The following is a 19,497-nucleotide window of genomic DNA, read 5'->3' on the forward strand; positions in this document are numbered from 1 at the left end:
TCGCGACCCGCCAGTGTCAAATTTATACTATGATAATGACGACCAACGGTTCGGTTTTAGGGCGATAAACTACGGGGTCATCAGTGCCCTTGGTAGTAGGTTAACAAATAAAGCAAAAGCCAAAACTGCATTTCGCGATGCTGAGCTGTCGGGATGATTTTCGTGCTCACGGCGCCAGCGCCTGTCGTGACGCAATACTACAGGTATTGCAAGCGTGGGGGCAACAGGTTTCCGGCGCGGCCAGCAGATGGCATGCTCGGCGATGACTGGCTTCAGTTGTCAAAATATTCTGAGGCCGGCACAGTATCACGTGAGTACCGTAGGAGATTAATCGTTTACGGAATTACGGGTCATTCTGCGATGTTCACAACGATAATGACAGAGGCATTACAGTACGTCATTGTCTCAATGGTAGTGTCTTCTCTAATAATTAATGGCATTATCACTCAGTTTCTAGCAGCAACCCAATACGTCAGACATTCGTAGCTTAAAAGTATGAGAAAGAAATGACTAAGTTGTCATTCTCGGCGCTGTTACTTTGGGCAGTTTGCACTTCTGAATCAACTAGTTCATAGGATTTTGCATACCGGTAATATGAAAATTTTAATATGCTTCTCTACGCTTCCCGGATGTGGTGATTTGGCCATACTTCATTACTGTTTGACAAAGCTATTGGTGGTTTTGGAGATCATATTTCTGAAATTTCCGAAAGTTATTTGCAAAATTAAATTCATTTTCCACCGTTTGCCTTAATTTCACTATCGTTAAAAAACTACTAAGGAAAATAGTTGTGGGATCACCTGAACAAGTCGAGCAGTTTCCACCTCGTAGTATTTAGCACGACTTTAAAACTTAGTGCACGCCTCTTTTTTCGACGCTTTGATATCTAACCATAAGTGAAAGTGTACTGGCAGTGCAAGATGGAAGTAGTCATATGGATAGGAAGGCTGGAAGGAAGGCTAAACATACCGTTGACATCGAGCTCAGTAGGGACGAGGTGCTAGAGTTCTGTTGGGGAAAAAATGATTTATTACATTTTGGTGTACATACAACGCAGTCAGAACCGCATTATACTAGCAGTACATACTGAGCACATAGTAGCTTGTAACACATCATAACAGACCATCGAACTATCGCACTACGAATATCATTCTTTATAATTATTGAGGAATGAACACCAAACGTATCACTGTTTAAAGAGTCACAAGTGCTACGACACTGTACATTTAGGCTACAATCTTTTAAAAAGTCAGTGTTTATTTTATAAGCTGGCGCATTTGCTGGTACGAGGATACTAATACCGGTAATGCACGTAACGAGAAATCGGTGCTTCAGTTTGCTTAGTTTCTTATACGACGTAACTTGATGATCGCCATGCCAACGCACACATACGTTATATATAATACAGTTTAAATCACCTTCTGATGATCAGCAGCACAAACAAATTGAGTAGTAATAATACTTTTTTGTTGGAGGTCCTGACAAGTTCCTGTGCTGGAAACACCCTTAAAACTGACTTACGGTAGGATACGGTCTGCAAAGAGTCTGTTTGTCCATCCGTCACGTGCTAAGGGCGTGCACCGTCCTGGACATTTTATCTGGCGAAAATTAACCTTAAGCAGTTTTTAATTGAAAATAATACTACTGTTTAATATGTGTGTATGATAGTACTGCAATTCAAATAAGAGACAGCTGACATGAAATTGTGTGTGTTTCTGAAAGAACAAAGAGTGTTTTGGATTTAACGTCTCCCCTTTGATGTCATTAGAGGGAGTATTTTTTCGAATTGAGAAGGAAATCGATCGTGTCCTTTTCAGGACTACTATCCATGTTGTTGCATTTCATATTAACAGATCTCCCCTAAAGATCATTTGTCGATACACTTCCGCACCAAACTACGCAGATAGCTAAACGAAACAATCCAGTTGGGTAGCCAGAATTCGTTTAAACTGAGATCAGTGATAATCTTTCTCACTTTCTGATGTATGCTGTTTTGAAATCTCGTGTGTGATTGCTAAGTTTTTTCGGCCCGTCAGTGAATTTTAATCACATCTGGCCACTGAAAATGCGTTCCACCTTTGGGAGGCAGTTGAATCTTGCACGAATTGAGCAGCTGAGAAAAAGGAACTTCGAACTAAGGACGTGCTCCCGATAAGTAGGGGCTGCTACATAGCACTACATAATTTGTTTCAAAAGAGAAACGATAATTAGTCCAAAGATGCTCATGTGATTTAGTTAATTTATGGAAACGATGCCTTCCAGATTTTAAATACTCCAACACAAATTTATCCGTCAGGAACTGACACCAAATATGAAAACTTCTCCGCTACTTCCGTGAGCAGAGAATTATTCTATGTTGATTGCACAGCCCCTATACAGATTCTAACGCAGTAGTACAGTATTTTCTCTAATTTAGCGAGTGCTAACTTGAGTCGCAGTCGTAGAAAATCGAACGTAGTCCTATTGAGGACGCACCAGCGATCGATACAAGGTGATGGGACGTGCACGCTGGCGAGTCGAATCAGTTCACGAAGAACACTCGTTCCAGTCTCGGAAGCGAATGTCTGACATGGGCATACCGACAGTTGGGGCAGGGGTTATTTCCTAGAATCGTCCAGTCGAAGTTGCGGATGTCATACGGTGTCCCAGCGCCATCGGCGGAATGGGACCCCTGTTTCTGATTTGCGAGGTTACATTCTCATTTGTTGTCAACAAACCGTCAAATAATAGAACGATCTAGTCAGTGGATAATGCCATGGAGAAGGTGGCCATTTATTATAGGTGTATATCGTAAGCATATAGAGGGTGCTATAAAATTCTCCTTCCAGACTTGGAGGACTTCTAGAGGGGACTGAGTAGATAATATTTTGAATTGTAACCCATTCCCGGAAAAGTACCGTTGCTGGGCTGCAACCATTGGTAAACATGTTGGCACATCCGACTGTACAACTACTTTGATTTCGTATACGTTTATCGATGTTTCAGATGTGACTGAGATACATGCACATGAATACTCAGGTCTAAATGTTTTCTGGCGTTTTGCTTACTTTCGTCAACATGTTGATTCTTGCAGCTGATTTCTGTATCTGTGTCCATCTTCTGGAAGCCGCTGTGAAGTGCAGCGTATAGCCCGGCCAATAAAGACCAAAAAGATCGTTTGGAAGAAAAATTCGTCGTAAATTTTTGTACATCGGTAGGATGGGATACCATGAACAACATATCAAAGATGTGGTGGGGTGTCACCGTAGGGGCGTCCGGCCATCCTGATTTAGGTTTTCCGTGATTTCCCTAAATCGCTCCAGGCAAATGCCGGGATGGTTCCTCTGAAAGGGCACGGCCGACTTCCTTCCCCATCCTTCCCTAATCCGATGAGACCGATGACCACGCTGTCTGGTCTCCTTCCCCAAACCAACCAACCAACAATCACCGTAGGGGCGGGAGGGGCTGGGAGTGTTTAAACTCCATTTTGTTTTTCTTGAATAACTTTAAAACCGCGAATCAGGCAAAAATGTGTCCCTATACAAAATTAAACTATATTAAATATCCTGCAAAAAGATCATATTCATTTTTTCTCTAGGACTAATAATTTCCACATTGCAGAGGATGGAAAAGTCGCAAATTATTAAAAATAATGGTATAAAATTAATGTTTATTGTTAAACTAGCATTTTCCCCATGGCTTTGGCCACATATACATTTGATGTATATGTTGAACACACCTCCTCCTCTCTCCCCCTCTCTCTCTCTCTCTCTCCCCCCCCCCCCTCTCTCTCTCTCTCTCTCTCTCTCTCTCTCTCTCTCTCTCTCTCTCTCTCTCTCTCTCTCTCTCTCTCTCTCTCCCTCCCCCTCCCTCCCCCTCCCCCCCCCACCTTTTCCTCCCTCTGTCTGGCCACTTCATCCTCTCGCCTCTGTCTCTCTCGTCCTTCCTCCTCTCTCTCTTTCTGTCTCTTCATGTCCTCCTCTTCTCTCTCTTTCTGTCTCTTCATGTCCTCCTCCCCCTCTCTTTCTGTCCATTTCCTTCACCATATCTCTCTGACCTTATCTTCCTCAATCTCTCTCTGACCGTATCCCCCACCCCCTCTCTTTCCATCCCCACCCCCTCTTCTTTTTCCACCTGACCCCCACCCCTCTGCATCTTCCACCTGCCTCATGCATCTCCCACCTCTCCTTTCTCTGTGCATTTTCTCCTCTCCCTCGCTCAGTCCACCGACTCCTCTATCTCAATCTGTCCTCAGCCATGCTCAGTGACATGTGTAGTTCCTGCGATACAGTTCAAGAAAACAGGCCAACAATAATACCACAACACACCTGTCATGCAGGGCAGCCTACATATTGGGGCCTGTGAAACTGTTTCTTTTCCCTGACATGTAGGCTGCCCTGCAGCACAGGTTGATTTGCAAGGTCGTTTCCCCACACACCATGCCTGTCATGCATGGCAGAGTATACGCCAGGGCTGGAAAAAGCACTTTTTGCCCACATCTCCACTCCTATTGGAGCCCGGAGGATATAGACGCCACAGTGGTGATACTTATGACGCCTGCTGTTTCTGCGTCAAATGTGGTTGAGCTTGAGACAGAGACTTGGGCGGAGGTCCTGGACACACACAAATACACCCTGCTTTATATATAGGGGTGTATCTTGCAATAGTCATCAGGTGTATTTTCTCTGATGTTTCAGCAGATATCTGCAATTTCGATTTTGCATTGTATAATTGGAGTCAGCCCAAACAAATAGTGCTCAACATGGCTTTCATGCAATGGCCAGTGTTGGAGGAAAGCGTGCCTTTTCTAGAGAGTGGTCCCTGATTAGTGTAGTGTGATATTCGTTATATCAGCATGTCTTAGCAGGGATAGTAAAACACAAAGAATAAATAGCAATCCAGCAGCAACTCAGTAGCGATACATGCTTGGTGGCAGCAGTCAGTGCAGACCAGTGTGGTGCTGGAGTGCTGGTTATTCTTAGAGTTTTACTGTCCCAGTTGATACACACCAGTGTAACAAATATCGCACTATCCTAGTCTGGGACCGCTGTATCGAATGGGCATATAAAATTGCGTTTTAAAAATTATTTCATTTGTAATGCGGAACAAACAGATGCTTTCCATCAACACCTGGCTGTAACATGGAAGAGTATGTGGTGAGCACTATTTTTATGGGCCGAGTCCAGCCACACAATGCAAGAACGATATGGAACTGTGTTGTATTCGCGCGCGCGCGCGCGCGCGGGTGTGTGTGTGTGTGTGTGTGTGTGTGTGTGTGTGTGTGTGTGTGTGTGTTTTCCTAAGAGACCAAACTGCTGAGGTCATCAGTGGGAGAGGCCATGCAATCCATTACATGGCGCCTCTAACTGCGCGGCCACTCCGCGCAGCGAGTCAGTTGGTGACGAATAAATTAATGACCAGAAAGTTATTTCATTTCTCTCATCATTAATGGTGTTACTGGAAGACTGCATGATTGTCTTCTATTCGGGAATTGCTGACAGTTATAGTGTCGGCTGCTACGTATCGCTTACCTTTCAATTTGGGTGTGCACATGTCTGATGGAGTGGGACTGATCATGTTCATGTCTAGCACAGTAATGTGCTTTAATGCATTGCTGGACTTACGTCGAAATATCTGAAGTTCTGACCTAGCTGACCTACTTCCGTTGCAGAGGGAGCCAATGTAAGCTTCTGGGTTTCGTGGGAGAGCTGAGGCTTAAGAGAAGCAATTGATACCCCTCATGCTGTGAAACGTATTCCAGTAATTGATAGTGGAGACAATGAAATGGACTTTGTGAAATACATATTGACAGCATGTTACGCTTTGGGCCAGTTCTTCAATTTAGTAGACAGTTGACAGCTCCAGCTGTTAAGCATTTTTGCATAACAACTTGCTTAAAAACTGCAAATAAGCGCTCAATAAACTGAAATTAACTCCACTATACAGACACGAGAACAGCGAAGTTATTTTGTCTACTCTCGTGAAAACTCGAGAGAGAATGTTGGGAAGTTACAAAGTCTGTCTGTAAATTGAAAAAGCCGTTCAGAATGACTAAGAATCTATTTCCCATGTAGCAGTGTAGAATAGTGTGCAGAGGTTTGCAGATAATCCGTCCGTATGCATTTTTTGCGTTAGTATTATTAGTAACTCATATCTGCATTCAACGTAGTGAAAAATACGTTCCAGAAAACACTCTCGTGACGTGTCTGCACATTGTGTGTCACCAGTGATTCATAAGGTGTGCCATTGAAGGGTTGGTATACCCTGCACCTCCTTTCCATTCTCTTGCATCCCGAGAACGTAATTTATCCATTAATACAGCTCTACTGCACTTAGATGTAGTATACACGTTTAATATTTGTTGTTAACCAGTTCATTTAACAATTGACATTGATTATATACATAATTAAAACATTTTTAAAAAATCTGTGCCATCCCATAAAACGCAGTACTATTAGTCCTAGAGAAAAATGCGTACGATCTATTTTGCAGGAAATTTAATGCAGTTTAATTTTAGTTTAATTCTGTACTGGGAAACATTCTCGCTAGAGGAGGAGGATATTGGTGTTTATCGTCCCGTCGACAACTAGGTCATTAGAGACGGAGCACAAGCTCGGATGAGGGAAGGATGGGGAAGGAAGTCGGCCATGTCCTTTCAAAGGAACCATCCCGGCATTTGCCTGGAGTGATCTAGGGAAATCACGGAAAACCTAAATCAGGATGGCCGGACGAGGGATTGAACCGTCGTCCTCCCGAATGCGAGTCCAGTGTGCTAACCACTGCGCCACCTCGCTCGGTCATTCTCGCTAGAAGCCGCGGTGATATATTCAAGAAAAACATAAAAAAGTGATCTTTAATCGCTCTCTCACGCTCACATCACACCTTTCAGAATTTTTAGTATGTTGGCACTCCCACCCATGACTGAACAAAAGTTTGCGATTACACGAATTCTTTTCCTGTAATTTTCTTTCACTGACTGGACTAGTGTTTCTTCCCAAGCCATTCGCATAAGGCGCACACTTAGGATGTTGGCTTAAGAGCCTCTGTGCACGCTATGATTAGACTAATTTTGTCTTCGCTGTACTTATGGGAGTTATAGATAACTGCATCATCCCTTGAAAAGTCTGAGATTAATATTGATATTGCTTGACAGTTCATTAAAACAGAACATGAGCAGCAAGTGTTCCACTTGAAGTTATGTCTGCATCAGCTGTGGTCTCCCTAGCAAGCAGTCCTCAAACCTTTTATAAACTTCGTTTGATAGTCGATATGACAGTACTTTCGTTAACAAGCGTTGATGTGGTACTGGATCAAATGTTCTTTGGAAGGTAAAAAATACTTGTATTGACCCACACCATTCAGAATGTCATATGAGAAAATCCCAATTTACGGTTCACATCACCGAGGCTTTCGAAATTTAGCTATTTGGCGTGGAGGAGATCATTCAGTTCGAGATACCTCATCTCGTTGGAGCTCATAATACGTTCTGAGATCCTGCAGCAGATAGTTGTCAGTTACAATGGTCGGTTATTTTGCTGGTCACTTTTGCTACCATTCTTGTAGAAACGTTTTGCTTGTACTTCCTTCCAGCCAAAAGGCAAAAATTTTTATTCGGGATCTACTGTATCTGATGCTTGAAAGAGGTGTTAACTTGCGGGCTTTCAAAGTTAAAAAAAAAAGAAAAAAAAGAAAAGACATGGTGGTGTGATAGCCCTCAACTACGTACCCTCCGACTCAGAGTGAAATATTAAAAGTTTTGGCTGGTTTCGTTGTCTAGGGGCTGGGATACGTAGTTGCCGTATTACAAGCCAAATACTGCTGAGTCTACAGTATACAATATGAATATACACATGAATCGAATGGTCGAAGGTTCCTATCACTCGACAATTGCGAATGTAACGTAGAAATTTATAAATGAAAGATTTCAATTGAATAAATTCTGCAGGTACTATATTAGCGACTTTAAATGATGAGTACGATAGTAGAAGTACTTTTTAGAATGTAGTATATTTCCGCAAAACACTTATTGGTGTCGATGGTCCAGCAATTAAATAAAATATAAGTTGAATAATAGGGAAACAATAGATTCCTACTGCACGTAATTAGTAATGAACGACAACATAGCTCGTGAGATGTTCAGTTCTAAACGCACACTACGTCTTCACTGTAGAACCACGGAAATCTCAGAAGTTCACAAGTCGGCACTACGAAATGTTTCTATCTCCCGAGCCCACGTGCAAAGTGCTCCACTGTCCAAGTCTTTCTTCGACTGTACGTCGCGCCTTCACGTCCAGCACTTTCCGTGTCCTCTGCGACTGTCCCTCGCGCCGCACCGTTCCGAACTACCTCCTGTCCTCCAGAAAAGATGCTCCTCCCCAACCTCCATACGTGATTGGCTAGAGCGCTCCCTCCATGTTTCCAAGCCAACGTACACTCGCAACATATTGAAACACATTCGGAGTACTGGATTTACATTTAAATAACTTGAAATTATACAAATATTCCTACGACTGGTAGATAAACACTCTCTAACACACTTTATTAGATACATAAACAAATTAAATAAACATATAACAAAGGAATAGAACAAAAGATAGGCCAGTAACCTAGTGTCTCTGTGCTTTCTATAGCACAGTAAATATGTAACCAGTTTCTTCATGAATAGTATATATCGGATATAAACAAGGACATAGATGAATAAATATATTTATAAGTATGCTGCTAACCTTTTTTCGTGTAACTGTGAAGTACTTAAGGTCTGACGCCATCGATAGTTATTTAAATGTTCAAATGTGTGTGAAATCTTATGGGACTTAACTGCTAAGGTCATCAGTCCCTAAGCTTACACACAACTTAACATAAATTATCCTAAGGACAAACACACACACCCATGCCCGAGGGAGAACTCGAACCTCCGCCGGGACCAGCCGCACAGTCCATGACCGCAGCGCCTAAGACCGCTCGGCTAATCCCGCGCGGCGCCATCGCTAGTAATCGGCCACTTTGACCTCCAATAACTCATGTACTATTTAAGTTACGTGCCTGTAATTCATACCAATTTAGGCTTACACTAATAGCTTTCTAAAGACACGGCGATCGACAAAATCGGATGAAGCGTTTATGTTTTGGAAATTCGTTGCTCGGTGTTACTTGTATAATTTACCGACAGATACTAAACTTTAAACTAATAAAGATATTGAAAATCTGTTTACACCGTCAGAATCGTCGTGCAAATAATAGTAATGTACGTGTTTCATCTTGAGGTATCATGATTCATCTGGCTACTATTAATTTCTGTACGAACTGTGAAATGTCTGCCATAATGGTTTCACAAAGTCCGCCATTGGCACTTTTGGCATACAAGTCTCTTTCATTGACACAGCGTCACCCTGGAATTCCCAGCCACGCACTGGGGCTACCCCTCTCCCCCGGCTAACGTTTACCACCACGTGTTTGCTGCCGGGCCGCGGCTGGTCCAGCGGCCTGTGCGGCCACACCAACTTAGAATATTTTTTGGGCACCACAATTCTCCCGTTACCTCACAAACTTGACAGAAAATTCTCGACAGTGGGTATGTGACAGGTATTGCATCAAATAATTGGGCCATGTTCAGTTTGAGCGATTTGCGTTGTTTCTCAACACCACTGACACTAATATCTATACCACTCACGTTTGCAGTGATGCTAGAGTAAATGGTGGCGGTGGCAGTGGCAGTGTTCCTTGATCCTCCTGGAACTTTCAAAATGGGGTTCAACATTTCTGTTTTTGCTTTGCTACCCTCATTGTAAGTTTCTCTGTTTCATCCATCAGTATCTGAATGCTAACTTTGTTACCACTGACCATTTTTACATATGACTAGATGTTCTTCAGTTCTTGTGAATAGTCTTTCAGTAAGAGTCTGCTACGATACTCATTGAGGTCTTCATGCATTGCCCTTTTCATGGCCAAACGCGGTTTATTCACCATCCGTCTGTCCGTAGTCCTAAGCTTTGTATTACACCCATTGTGCAGTAGTCGTTTTGTTATAAGTTTCTTTACAGAGACTGTCTACTGTGGGGTGTTGTTCCCACAACTAACAGCCGCATTTCCATTCTGTACTTGCTCAACTATTTTTCTGAACTCGAATCTTACTCCCCGAAAATTTCCTGTCCAGAGATAAATGGTTCAAATGGCTCTGTGCACTATGGGACTTAATTTCTAAGGTCATTAGTCCACTAGAACTTAGAACTACTTAAACCTAACTAACCTAAGGACATCACACACATCCATGCCCGTGGCAGGATTCGAACCTGCGACCGTAGCGGTCGCTCGGTTCCAGACTGTAGCGCCTAGAACAGCACGGCCACTCCGTCCGGCCCAGAGATAAATGTTTTGAGTTTATCCTTGAGATGTGACATTACTGCCTCTTTATGTAGTTTACTAAACATGTGCTTATGAACAGAAACATTATGATCACCAGTTTAATAGCGTGTTCGCCCACATTTTGAATCCAATACCGACCCTACGTGGCATGGATTCAATACGTCCGGAGCTATATGGCGTCAGATGTTTACCCAATTCCCGTGCTATAACAATCTTCCCTTGTCAAAATCAGTCACATCAGCGGATTTCCCTATTTGCAGCACATATCGCTTCTAGAATGAGTTTCCATTTGTCTCTGTTCCGCATTTACAAATGGCTCTGAGCACTATGGGACTCAACTGCTGAGGTCATTAGTCCCCTAGAACTTAGAACTAGTTAAACCTAACTAACCTAAGGACATCACAAACATCCATGCCCGAGGCAGGATTCGAACCTGCGACCGTAGCGGTCTTGCGGTTCCAGACTGCAGCGCCTTTAACCGCACGGCCACTTCGGCCGGCCCGCATTTACAGGGTGGTCAGAAACAGTGTAAGAAACATGGAAAGATGCTGCAGGGGAGTTGTGCTGAGAAATCATTGTTAAGAAAAAAATTCTATATGCTCCGTTGGTTCAGAGTTATTTGACGTTGATGTCAGGCACCAGGTCACTGCGTACACAAATTCAAGCATTTGCACATGCTAAAATGCGGTAATCTGTGGGTCGGTGAGTTACCACTTGTTGAAATACTCTTTATCATTTAAAATGTACCTTTTTAGGAAGTGACAATTTAAGTAAAGTTAGCAAAAGCTAAGTTTGTTTGGTTTGAGGAGACCAAACAAAGAACATGTTTGGCGATGCTGTCTGTGGCAAGCTGCTTGAATCTGCACACGATGTCCTGGTTGGCTAACTACAGTGCTAAGTAACATGGAAACGGCGCAACATATTGATTTTTTTTCTGAACAGTTATTTCACAACAGAATGTCCGCTGCAACATCATTATAAGCTTTTCAGACTTTTTCTGGCCACCCTGTATACTCTCCTTGGGTGACAAGAATTTTGCAGTGGGCAATGGTCACAATGTTTCAGTTCATCAGTGAACATACCTTGCTACTTGTTTTTAGTTGATCATCATTGTTGTTACAATACATCATGACCACTGATACTTGTTTCAGGTCAGGTCTATTTATTGGTTTGGATCTAATATACAAGGTGACCATAAAGTCCCTTTACAACTTCAAAATTTTATTACAACTATACAATTTCTGACTTCGCGGCATTGCATCAGTCACACTGGGCAGTTAAGCACGGTTAGATGTGTCTCGCATGTCGCGCTAGGAACAATGCACCCTGTGCTATTCGGTGGTGTCACAACCCCCAGGTATCACATCAGCAATGGTAAAACACACGTGCTGCCAAGAGATGGTTCCCATGTGGCACCGGCGTGAGTGCGCATTGGAGTTCTGTGACATCAGTATAACACTCAGAGAACTATGTGTACCCGAAAATAGAAGCAACTTCCACCTGAGCACTGCAGGTAGGAGCAGAGTGAAAGTAGGGGCTCGCGCTGGCTTGCATCCGGCGGTGGCTCGTGGCGGTGGCAGCGCGCTCTGAAAATAGATCTTCGCTCCCATCCTGTCGCATCAGCAACGGTGCCTAGGTAAACACTTATTTTGAGAGGAATTTCTCATATTCAAGTATGAAAGGGATGTCGCCGCCTCATGCTTGCGGGACCTGTGTGTGTTTTGGCAGCTGACGGCTGCTTCACTTCGTGGTGCTGTGTGTAGCCTCCTTTGTGGTCCAATGGACAGGGGGCGGCAGGTGGTGTCGGCATATGTTGATTGTGTGATTGTTGCGTTATTTTGCTAGCAGGTCTGTAGGCTGTGCTGTGCGTTATTTGGGCAGTTTACGAGTTGATTTCGTGTCTGCACATCAGTGTACTGCATTGTTTGGGAGCAGTTTGCAGGTCCGTACTGAAATTATTTGGATAATTTAGGAGTTGTTTGCATGTGTGCAGAGCGTTATTTAGGAGTAGTTTGCAGGTCTGTAGGCTGTGCTGTGTGTTATTTGGACAGTTTATAAGTACTGAGGATGTCTTCACATCAGTGTGCTGCATTATTTAGGAGCAGTTTGCAGGTCTGTGTGCTGTGTATTGAAATTATTTTGGTGTAGTAGTTTGCATGTGTGTAGGCTGTGGAATGCATTATTTTCACAGTTTAAATTAGCAACAGTGTCTGTTGCATTATTTACGAGTAGTTTGCAAGTCTGCAGACTGTGTATTCTGATGCCAAGAACATAAGGGCGGGTATTTTCTCTCAGTGTGATAGATATACTATCTCTCAAAATCTATCCCTAAATAAATTGCTCCAAAATAAATAATGTACACTCCTTCCTTATTCTCTCCACCAGCCAGCACAGGCTGAGTCATTTTCCCCTCCAGACAGTCATCTTGGGTTATGTCACGGAATGGACGACAGTGTCCTCGGGTGACAGTATTGTGTACTAGATCCATACCTCGTGCTGACAACACTGTTTCTCGCCATTTACCTCCCACCATTTTGTGTTACATCACAGAACGTACGACGTCGCTCTCTGGGGACTGTACTGTGTACTAGGTCCAGAGCTTGTGGTGAACACACTGTTTCCCCACAAAATCTGCCATCTTGGATAAAGGTAGTTGTGTCATCAGCTGATGTCATGGCCACCATCTTGGATTGCATCACGGAATGGACGACAGCGTCATCTGGTGGTGGTACCGTGTACTAGGTCAGTTGGACTCCTGACCCCATTTCCCCCCCACCCCACACCGAAATCTTGGGTTATGTCATGGATGAGAGCGCCCTCTGGTGGTGGTACTGTGTACTAGGTCAGTTGGAGTCCGGACGTCATGCTGAACACACAGGATGGTTATACTGCATCAAATTGCTTAAATAAAGACTGGTTCATGCAAAATAATAAAGACTTATGTCTAGCACAGGCTGAGTCCTCTTCCCGCCATTTCCTAGGAGGAGGTGGCGGTTGGGTGACTTGGGTTAGTGGAGGTAGTCCATGTGCCCTTTCTTTCCCACCAATTTGTTAGGTTGGTAGAGGTAGCCCAAGTGACCTATTTTCCTGCCAAAATTCAAACTTCCTGCCAAAATCCACCATCTTGAATGACGTCATGGCCGCCATCTTGGATTACATCGTCTTGATGGAACTTATGGGACACCCAGTGGGGTAGAACCACCTGGGGTGGGTGTGACGTTATCGCCGCCATCTTGGATGACATCATCGTGATGGAACATTTGGGGCACCCAGTGGGATGGTACCCTCATTGCCCCAATACTGACGATGCCCTCCAAAAATTCGGGGGTGGGGGAGGGGGGACGCGAAAGTCTGGATCCAGGAGTTCACAGCACATCCGCCGCCAAACTTCCCTCATGTCAGAAAAGGTGCTATAAAACTGAAGCAAAAGACCATCAGGCCTAGGGGATTTGTTTTTCGCACCTCGCCACAGGGCCATGCGCATATCTTCCAGCACAACACCCTTGAAGAATGTGGCGTCGCCTTGCGTCTACCCGAAGGTGGCAGGTCGTGCAGAATGTCCTTAACGTCATTGTCAAGCCATTGACTGACAGTTACAGAATGCAGTAATAATCTGTGAGGACACAGGAGTTGACCATCCACTGAAGTAACAGCCGTGATGACTCACCTCTTATGATGTCCCCATTCTCTGATGATGTGATAAGGAGAAGCTCATTCTTCTGGGGTGGAATCTTGCAGTCACACTCGAACCTGCATGCCATCCAGTCTAGCGGTTGTGATCTTTAGAAGCCATACCTGTGTCCAGTGGCCAGCCTTTTAGCACTCTGGCGAAGGTTGTTGCGATGCAGTTCTGTCAAGACCCTGTAGTAAAACTCAGAGATCGATCGTTCCCAAAGGGCTCTGTCTCGTCCACACATCATGAGTGTGCGGCGAATAGCTGGTTCAGCACCGTGTCCACCAACGTGTCACTGAAGCATAAGACACGGGACATGTGAGGGATCTGATCCTCAGGGTGGGAGACACTGTTAAAGTCCCCACCCACTCCATAGCGCCTTGAAACAATGGAGCTACCTCAGTAGAGTAATAGAGAGTTCACTTTCGACTCTTCGCAGTACCAGATGGGCAACACAGATTCACAAGGTGGACTGTGTCCATGGAGAGCACAACACCTCACACTGATGACAATTACTGAATGTCTGTTAGTTCTACGCAATCGCTTAGTTGTATGGTCGTACCATCACCACTGTGGGTAGTTGGGTTGACATATGACGTGTATCCATAAACATCCAGGCGTATCCATAAACATCCAGGCGCAGATCAGGCCATACCTCTTGAAGAAACATGATATCAGTGTTCGACATCCAAATCATGTCCTTAAACAGCCGGGGTTTTGATCATGGAACTAATGCTGTTGACATTGCCTATATCTATTCGATACACCAGGACACTGGATAGTAAGATGACGTATCCTGCAGTTGTTTAAGGCAGTAAGTGCCACGTCGCCCGTGTGACTGCCCTGTCACCTGCAACATTTATATTACGGATCGGCAGCGACAAGATGTCCGTCCAACAATCCCCCGGCCGCTGGCATCAGGTGGTCGCTCCAGTCTGACATCATTCATTCCATCTCCATCGCCCAGTCACCAGGCTGGAGGTGTGGTACATTATGCGATGAATGATGTCCATCTTGTGTCTCAGCCGCAAAACCGCCAGGGAGCGAGCATCGTCAAACTGTCCTTGTCCTTGGGCGGATGTTGCTAGTAGCAAACCAAGAACCGTTGGAGTGGAGTCCACAGTCCGGACCACAGAGGAGATTTGTCCTCATAATCCTGCAACATGTCACCATCTCACGAAGCATTTCCTGCGGACAGCCTTCTTTTCTTTCATAGTTTGGGTGACTTCTGCTTGCGTCCTGTGGATCGTGAGGAATAGTAGGCACCTCCCGCATCTCCGTGTCCGAGCTTGACTCTATCTTATAGTGCTCTCCTTCCTCATACAGCTGGAGTGCAGACATGGTCGCTGCTGTCGAGCATGTCGCTGTGGGCGCAGAAACCGGGCCCAAGGGGGTCTGGAACTGGAACAGAACGACATCCGCATTCGACACATTCCTCGCTGCCTCAACATATGTAAAAGGCAGCGTCATCGGTTGCGAAGTAGGCGTGGTGTTTGTACAAGGTGTCTCAGCAGGTATTCAGAGCGAACATGCCCTTCCTGCCCGCACCCCGAACAAGTCCTCAGTTGACCATCATAAATGACGATCGGCCACCAACAGTCACGTAAGACGGGATGTGCTTGCGCAATTTGATCCGCATCTGACGCACTTCGTTCAGAATGGGATACGTCTCGAACGTGCGTCACTTTTGTCTCTCACGTGACTTAAGCCTACTTTACACGAAGACACTAGGTTGCAGGCAACTGCGCTACCGGCCACTGCGCATGCGCGCCGCGCGTTTGCGCAACTCGTTGGTGAAACAACACTTTCTTCGTGTTCCAACTTTGGCGACACTAGTTGTATGAGTGTTGAGGTTATGTGTGTTCATAGAAAGTAGCCAAACTGAAATATGAAGTGGGGAACGGAGAATAATGTTCGCTTTTTGGATATCTATGCTTTGCATAGGTGTTTGTGGGAGTTTAGTGATGCTGATTACAAAAATAAACAACATATTGCTGCCGCTGAGACCGTCATGTGCTATCATAACATAGATGCTTTGACAATATCTGAGGTGCAGGGGAAAATTTTATTGAGTTAGGAGCACATATGGAACTGAATGAAGAAAATAAAAGCAAGTGTTATTCTAGCTGTGGCAATGCACTCGCCTACAAGGCGGCCAAGTTGGTCAACTCTTTGTTAAAGAATATTGTTGACAGGAGGGAAGGCTAAACAAATTCAAGAAGCTGCATTCTTTATTCAATATTCATCTATTTAAAACGTCGCTGCAGTGCTCTCCATTCACATATGTTAGAATTTTGAATTATTGCCACTGTACAGATCTATCTTCAAGGGAGTAGTGTGCAAACCATTTTCTTCTTAATGCGACCTGCTTCGAATAATTATTGTTGCTAATGTTAAAAATTATTACCTTTAATGTTAATAACAATTGGTGTTAATGAAATAGCGTCATAACCAACTAAAAGCGTATCTTACAGCATGCCTACTGTTCTCGATAGTAATGCACGCAATATGATATGTAATTTCAGTTCTGGCTATAGTGCTTCGTGCATTACAGTACCTTTATTCCTTATCGCATAATTAACTCTACTTAGAAGACACTTGAACTGTTCTGGTTACATTCAACGATAATTAAAAGAACTTCTTGGATCTTCCGTTATAAATTATTTCAGCAAGGATGCTGAGTACCGAGCTGACGTCTTTTCTTCATCCAGTCACGAATCGAAATACGTTTCTTATTTTTTTTTCACAACTCGTGCGACGTGCAGCTGCTAAAACTTTCATTCCAGACACGACTCAGGGACCCACAAAACGACGAAACTGAAGTGTATACTGGTGTCGCCGTGTCTACAGTTATACAGGGTGTTACAAAAAGGCACGGCCAAACTTTCAGGAAACATTCCTCACACACAAATTAAGAAAAGATGTTATGTGGACATGTGTCCGGAAACGCTTAATTTCCATGTTAGAGCTCATTTCAGTTTCGTCAGTGTGTACTGTACTTCCTCGATTCACCGCCAGTTGGCCCAATTGAAGGAAGGTAATGTTGACTTCGGTGCTTGTGTTGACATGCGACTCATTGCTCTACAGTACTAGCATCAAGCACATCAGTACGTAGCATCAACAGGTTAGTTTTCATCACGAACGTGGTTTTGTAGTCAGTGCAATGTTTACAAATGCGGAGTTGGCAGATGCCCATTTGATGTACGGATTAGCACGGGGCAATAGCCGTAGCGCGGTACGTTTGTATCGAGACAGATTTCCAGAACGAAGGTGTCCCGACAGGAAGACGTTTGAAGCAATTGATCGGCGTCTTAGGGAGCACGGAAAATTCCAGCCTATGACTCGCGACTGGGGAAGACCTAGAACGACGAGGACACCTGCAATGGACGAGGCAATTCTTCGTGCAGTTGACGATAACCCTAATGTCAGCGTCAGAGAAGTTGCTGCTGTACAAGGTAACGTTGACCACGTCACTGTATGGAGAGTGCTACCAGTTGTTTCCGTACCACGTACAGCGTGTGCAGGCACTATAAGCAGCTGATTGGTCTCCACGGGTACACTTCTGCGAATGGTTCATCCAACAATGTGTCAATCCTCATTTCAGTGCAAATGTTCTCTTTACGGATGAGGCTTCATTCCAACGTGATCAAATTGTAAATTTTCATAATCAACATGTGTGGGCTGACGAGAATTCGCACGCAATTGTGCAATCACGTCATCAACACAGATTTTCTGTGAACGTTTGGGCAGGCATTGTTGGTGATGTCTTGATTGGGCCCCATGTTCTTCCACCTACGCTGAATGGAGCACGTTATCATGATTTCATACGGGATACTCTGCATGTTCTGCTAGAACATGTGCCTTTACAAGTACGACAGAACATGTGGTTTATGCACGATGGAGCTCCTGCACATTTCGAAGTGTTCGTACGCTTCTCAATAACAGATTCGGTGACCGATGGATTGGTAGAGGCGGACCAATTCCATGGCCTCCACGCTCTCCTGACCTCAACCCTCTTGACTTTCATTTATGGGGGCATTTGAAAGCTCTTGTCTACGCAACCCCGGTACCAAATGTAGAGACTCTTTGTGCTCTTATTGGGGACAGCTGTGATACAAACGCCATTCTCCAGGGCTGCATCGGCCCATCAGGGATGCCATGCGACGGAGGGTGGATGCATGTATCCTCGCTACCGGAGGACATGTTGAACATTTCCTGTAACAAAGTGTTTGAAGCCACGCTGGTACGTTCTGTTGCTGTGTGTTTCAATTCCATGATTAATGTGATTTGAAGAGAAGTAATAAAATGAGCTCTAACATGGAAAGTAAGCGTTTCCGGACACATGTCCACATAACATATTTTATTTCTTTGTGTGTGAGGAGTGTTTCCTGAAAGTTTGACCCTTCCTTTTTGTAACACCCTGTATATGAAACCACTTGCGTGCAACTCATTCCACACGAGTGGCGCAGGCGCAACCCAATGTCGTCGTGTAAACTAGGCGTAAGTAGTTCCCCGTAAGGCCGCAGAGCGTGCACGACAAGCGTGGCTGGAAGTTCAAACGGCAGCTCGAAGATTCGTAGTTTCCGAACGCCGAGGCCTGCGTGGTCGACAGTCAGAACACCCACTCTGCCATCCGAGTGCTGAAAACGATATCCATCGGTGGAACGGTGAATAAGACGTTCGCACGCTGCTTCATCGACAAATTTCAGGTAAACTGTGCCAGAGACGATCGAAAGGTGTACACCGAGAAGTTCCTGTGGATCGACGTGCCTTACTTCACGCAGGAAACGTTCTACCTCGCATGCCTTAGGTCCTGCGTACTGGGCTTGGAACGTTAGTTTTATTGTGGCTTTTCAGTACGACAGAGCCATTGCCGATCGCGGTGACCTGTTTACACTGCCAATGCCACTCACTACCCGCGTGAATAAACAACGGCCAGCTCGCGGAGCGTAGCACGTCTGCTTCGCAACACGGCCGACTAGACCACAGTGCCCAGTCTATAATTCCCGTAATAGCAACCAACGCTCCCGTCAGATTACTACCATCAGTATGACCAGATTAAGTGAAGTTCTTACCTATCTGACAACACTCGGTTTATTGTACTTTAGCCGCAAGCAAGGTTATCCCTACAAGCCTAATGACACTCGCTCTACAACCGCTTTTGTGCAATTAACACTGTGTGAATCGAGTTTTCCATTGCTGGTAGGTTACCTGCGACCGTCCATAATTTAAAATTATCCACTGATTATGCAAGTATTTTCAATTCCACAAATTAATGGCTTTTATTCCCGATTGGATACCACGTGCATATTCGCGACCGTCTATAATTTAAAAATTCATCCCCTGATCATGCAAGTAATTTCAGTTCCACAAATTAATAGCTTTTATGCCGGCCGGGGTGGCCGAGCGGTTCTAGGTGCTACGGTTGCAGGTTCGAATCCTGTCTCGGGCATGGATGTGTGTGATGTCCTTAGATTAGTTAG

At 44.6% G+C, this 19,497-nt stretch overlaps 1 protein-coding gene across 3 annotated transcripts in view; it reads left to right on the plus strand.

The window, feature by feature from the left end:
* The first annotated feature begins 247 nt into the window (after positions 1-247).
* LOC124595143 (ovalbumin-related protein X-like) overlaps positions 248-19,497 on the plus strand; it is a 119,548-nt gene continuing 100,298 nt past the window's right edge. The window contains exon 1 of one of the 3 annotated variants that reach the window (XM_047133745.1): positions 248-310. In XM_047133745.1, coding sequence (XP_046989701.1) covers positions 248-310 — 63 coding nt within the window. Of the gene's footprint in view, positions 311-360; positions 412-19,497 lie in introns of those variants that run through there. The other 2 variants (XM_047133746.1, XM_047133747.1) reach the window with 2 other exon arrangements.

This window comes from Schistocerca americana, chromosome 2 (genome assembly GCF_021461395.2).
Source record: "Schistocerca americana isolate TAMUIC-IGC-003095 chromosome 2, iqSchAmer2.1, whole genome shotgun sequence".
Taxonomy (NCBI): domain Eukaryota; kingdom Metazoa; phylum Arthropoda; class Insecta; order Orthoptera; family Acrididae; genus Schistocerca; species Schistocerca americana.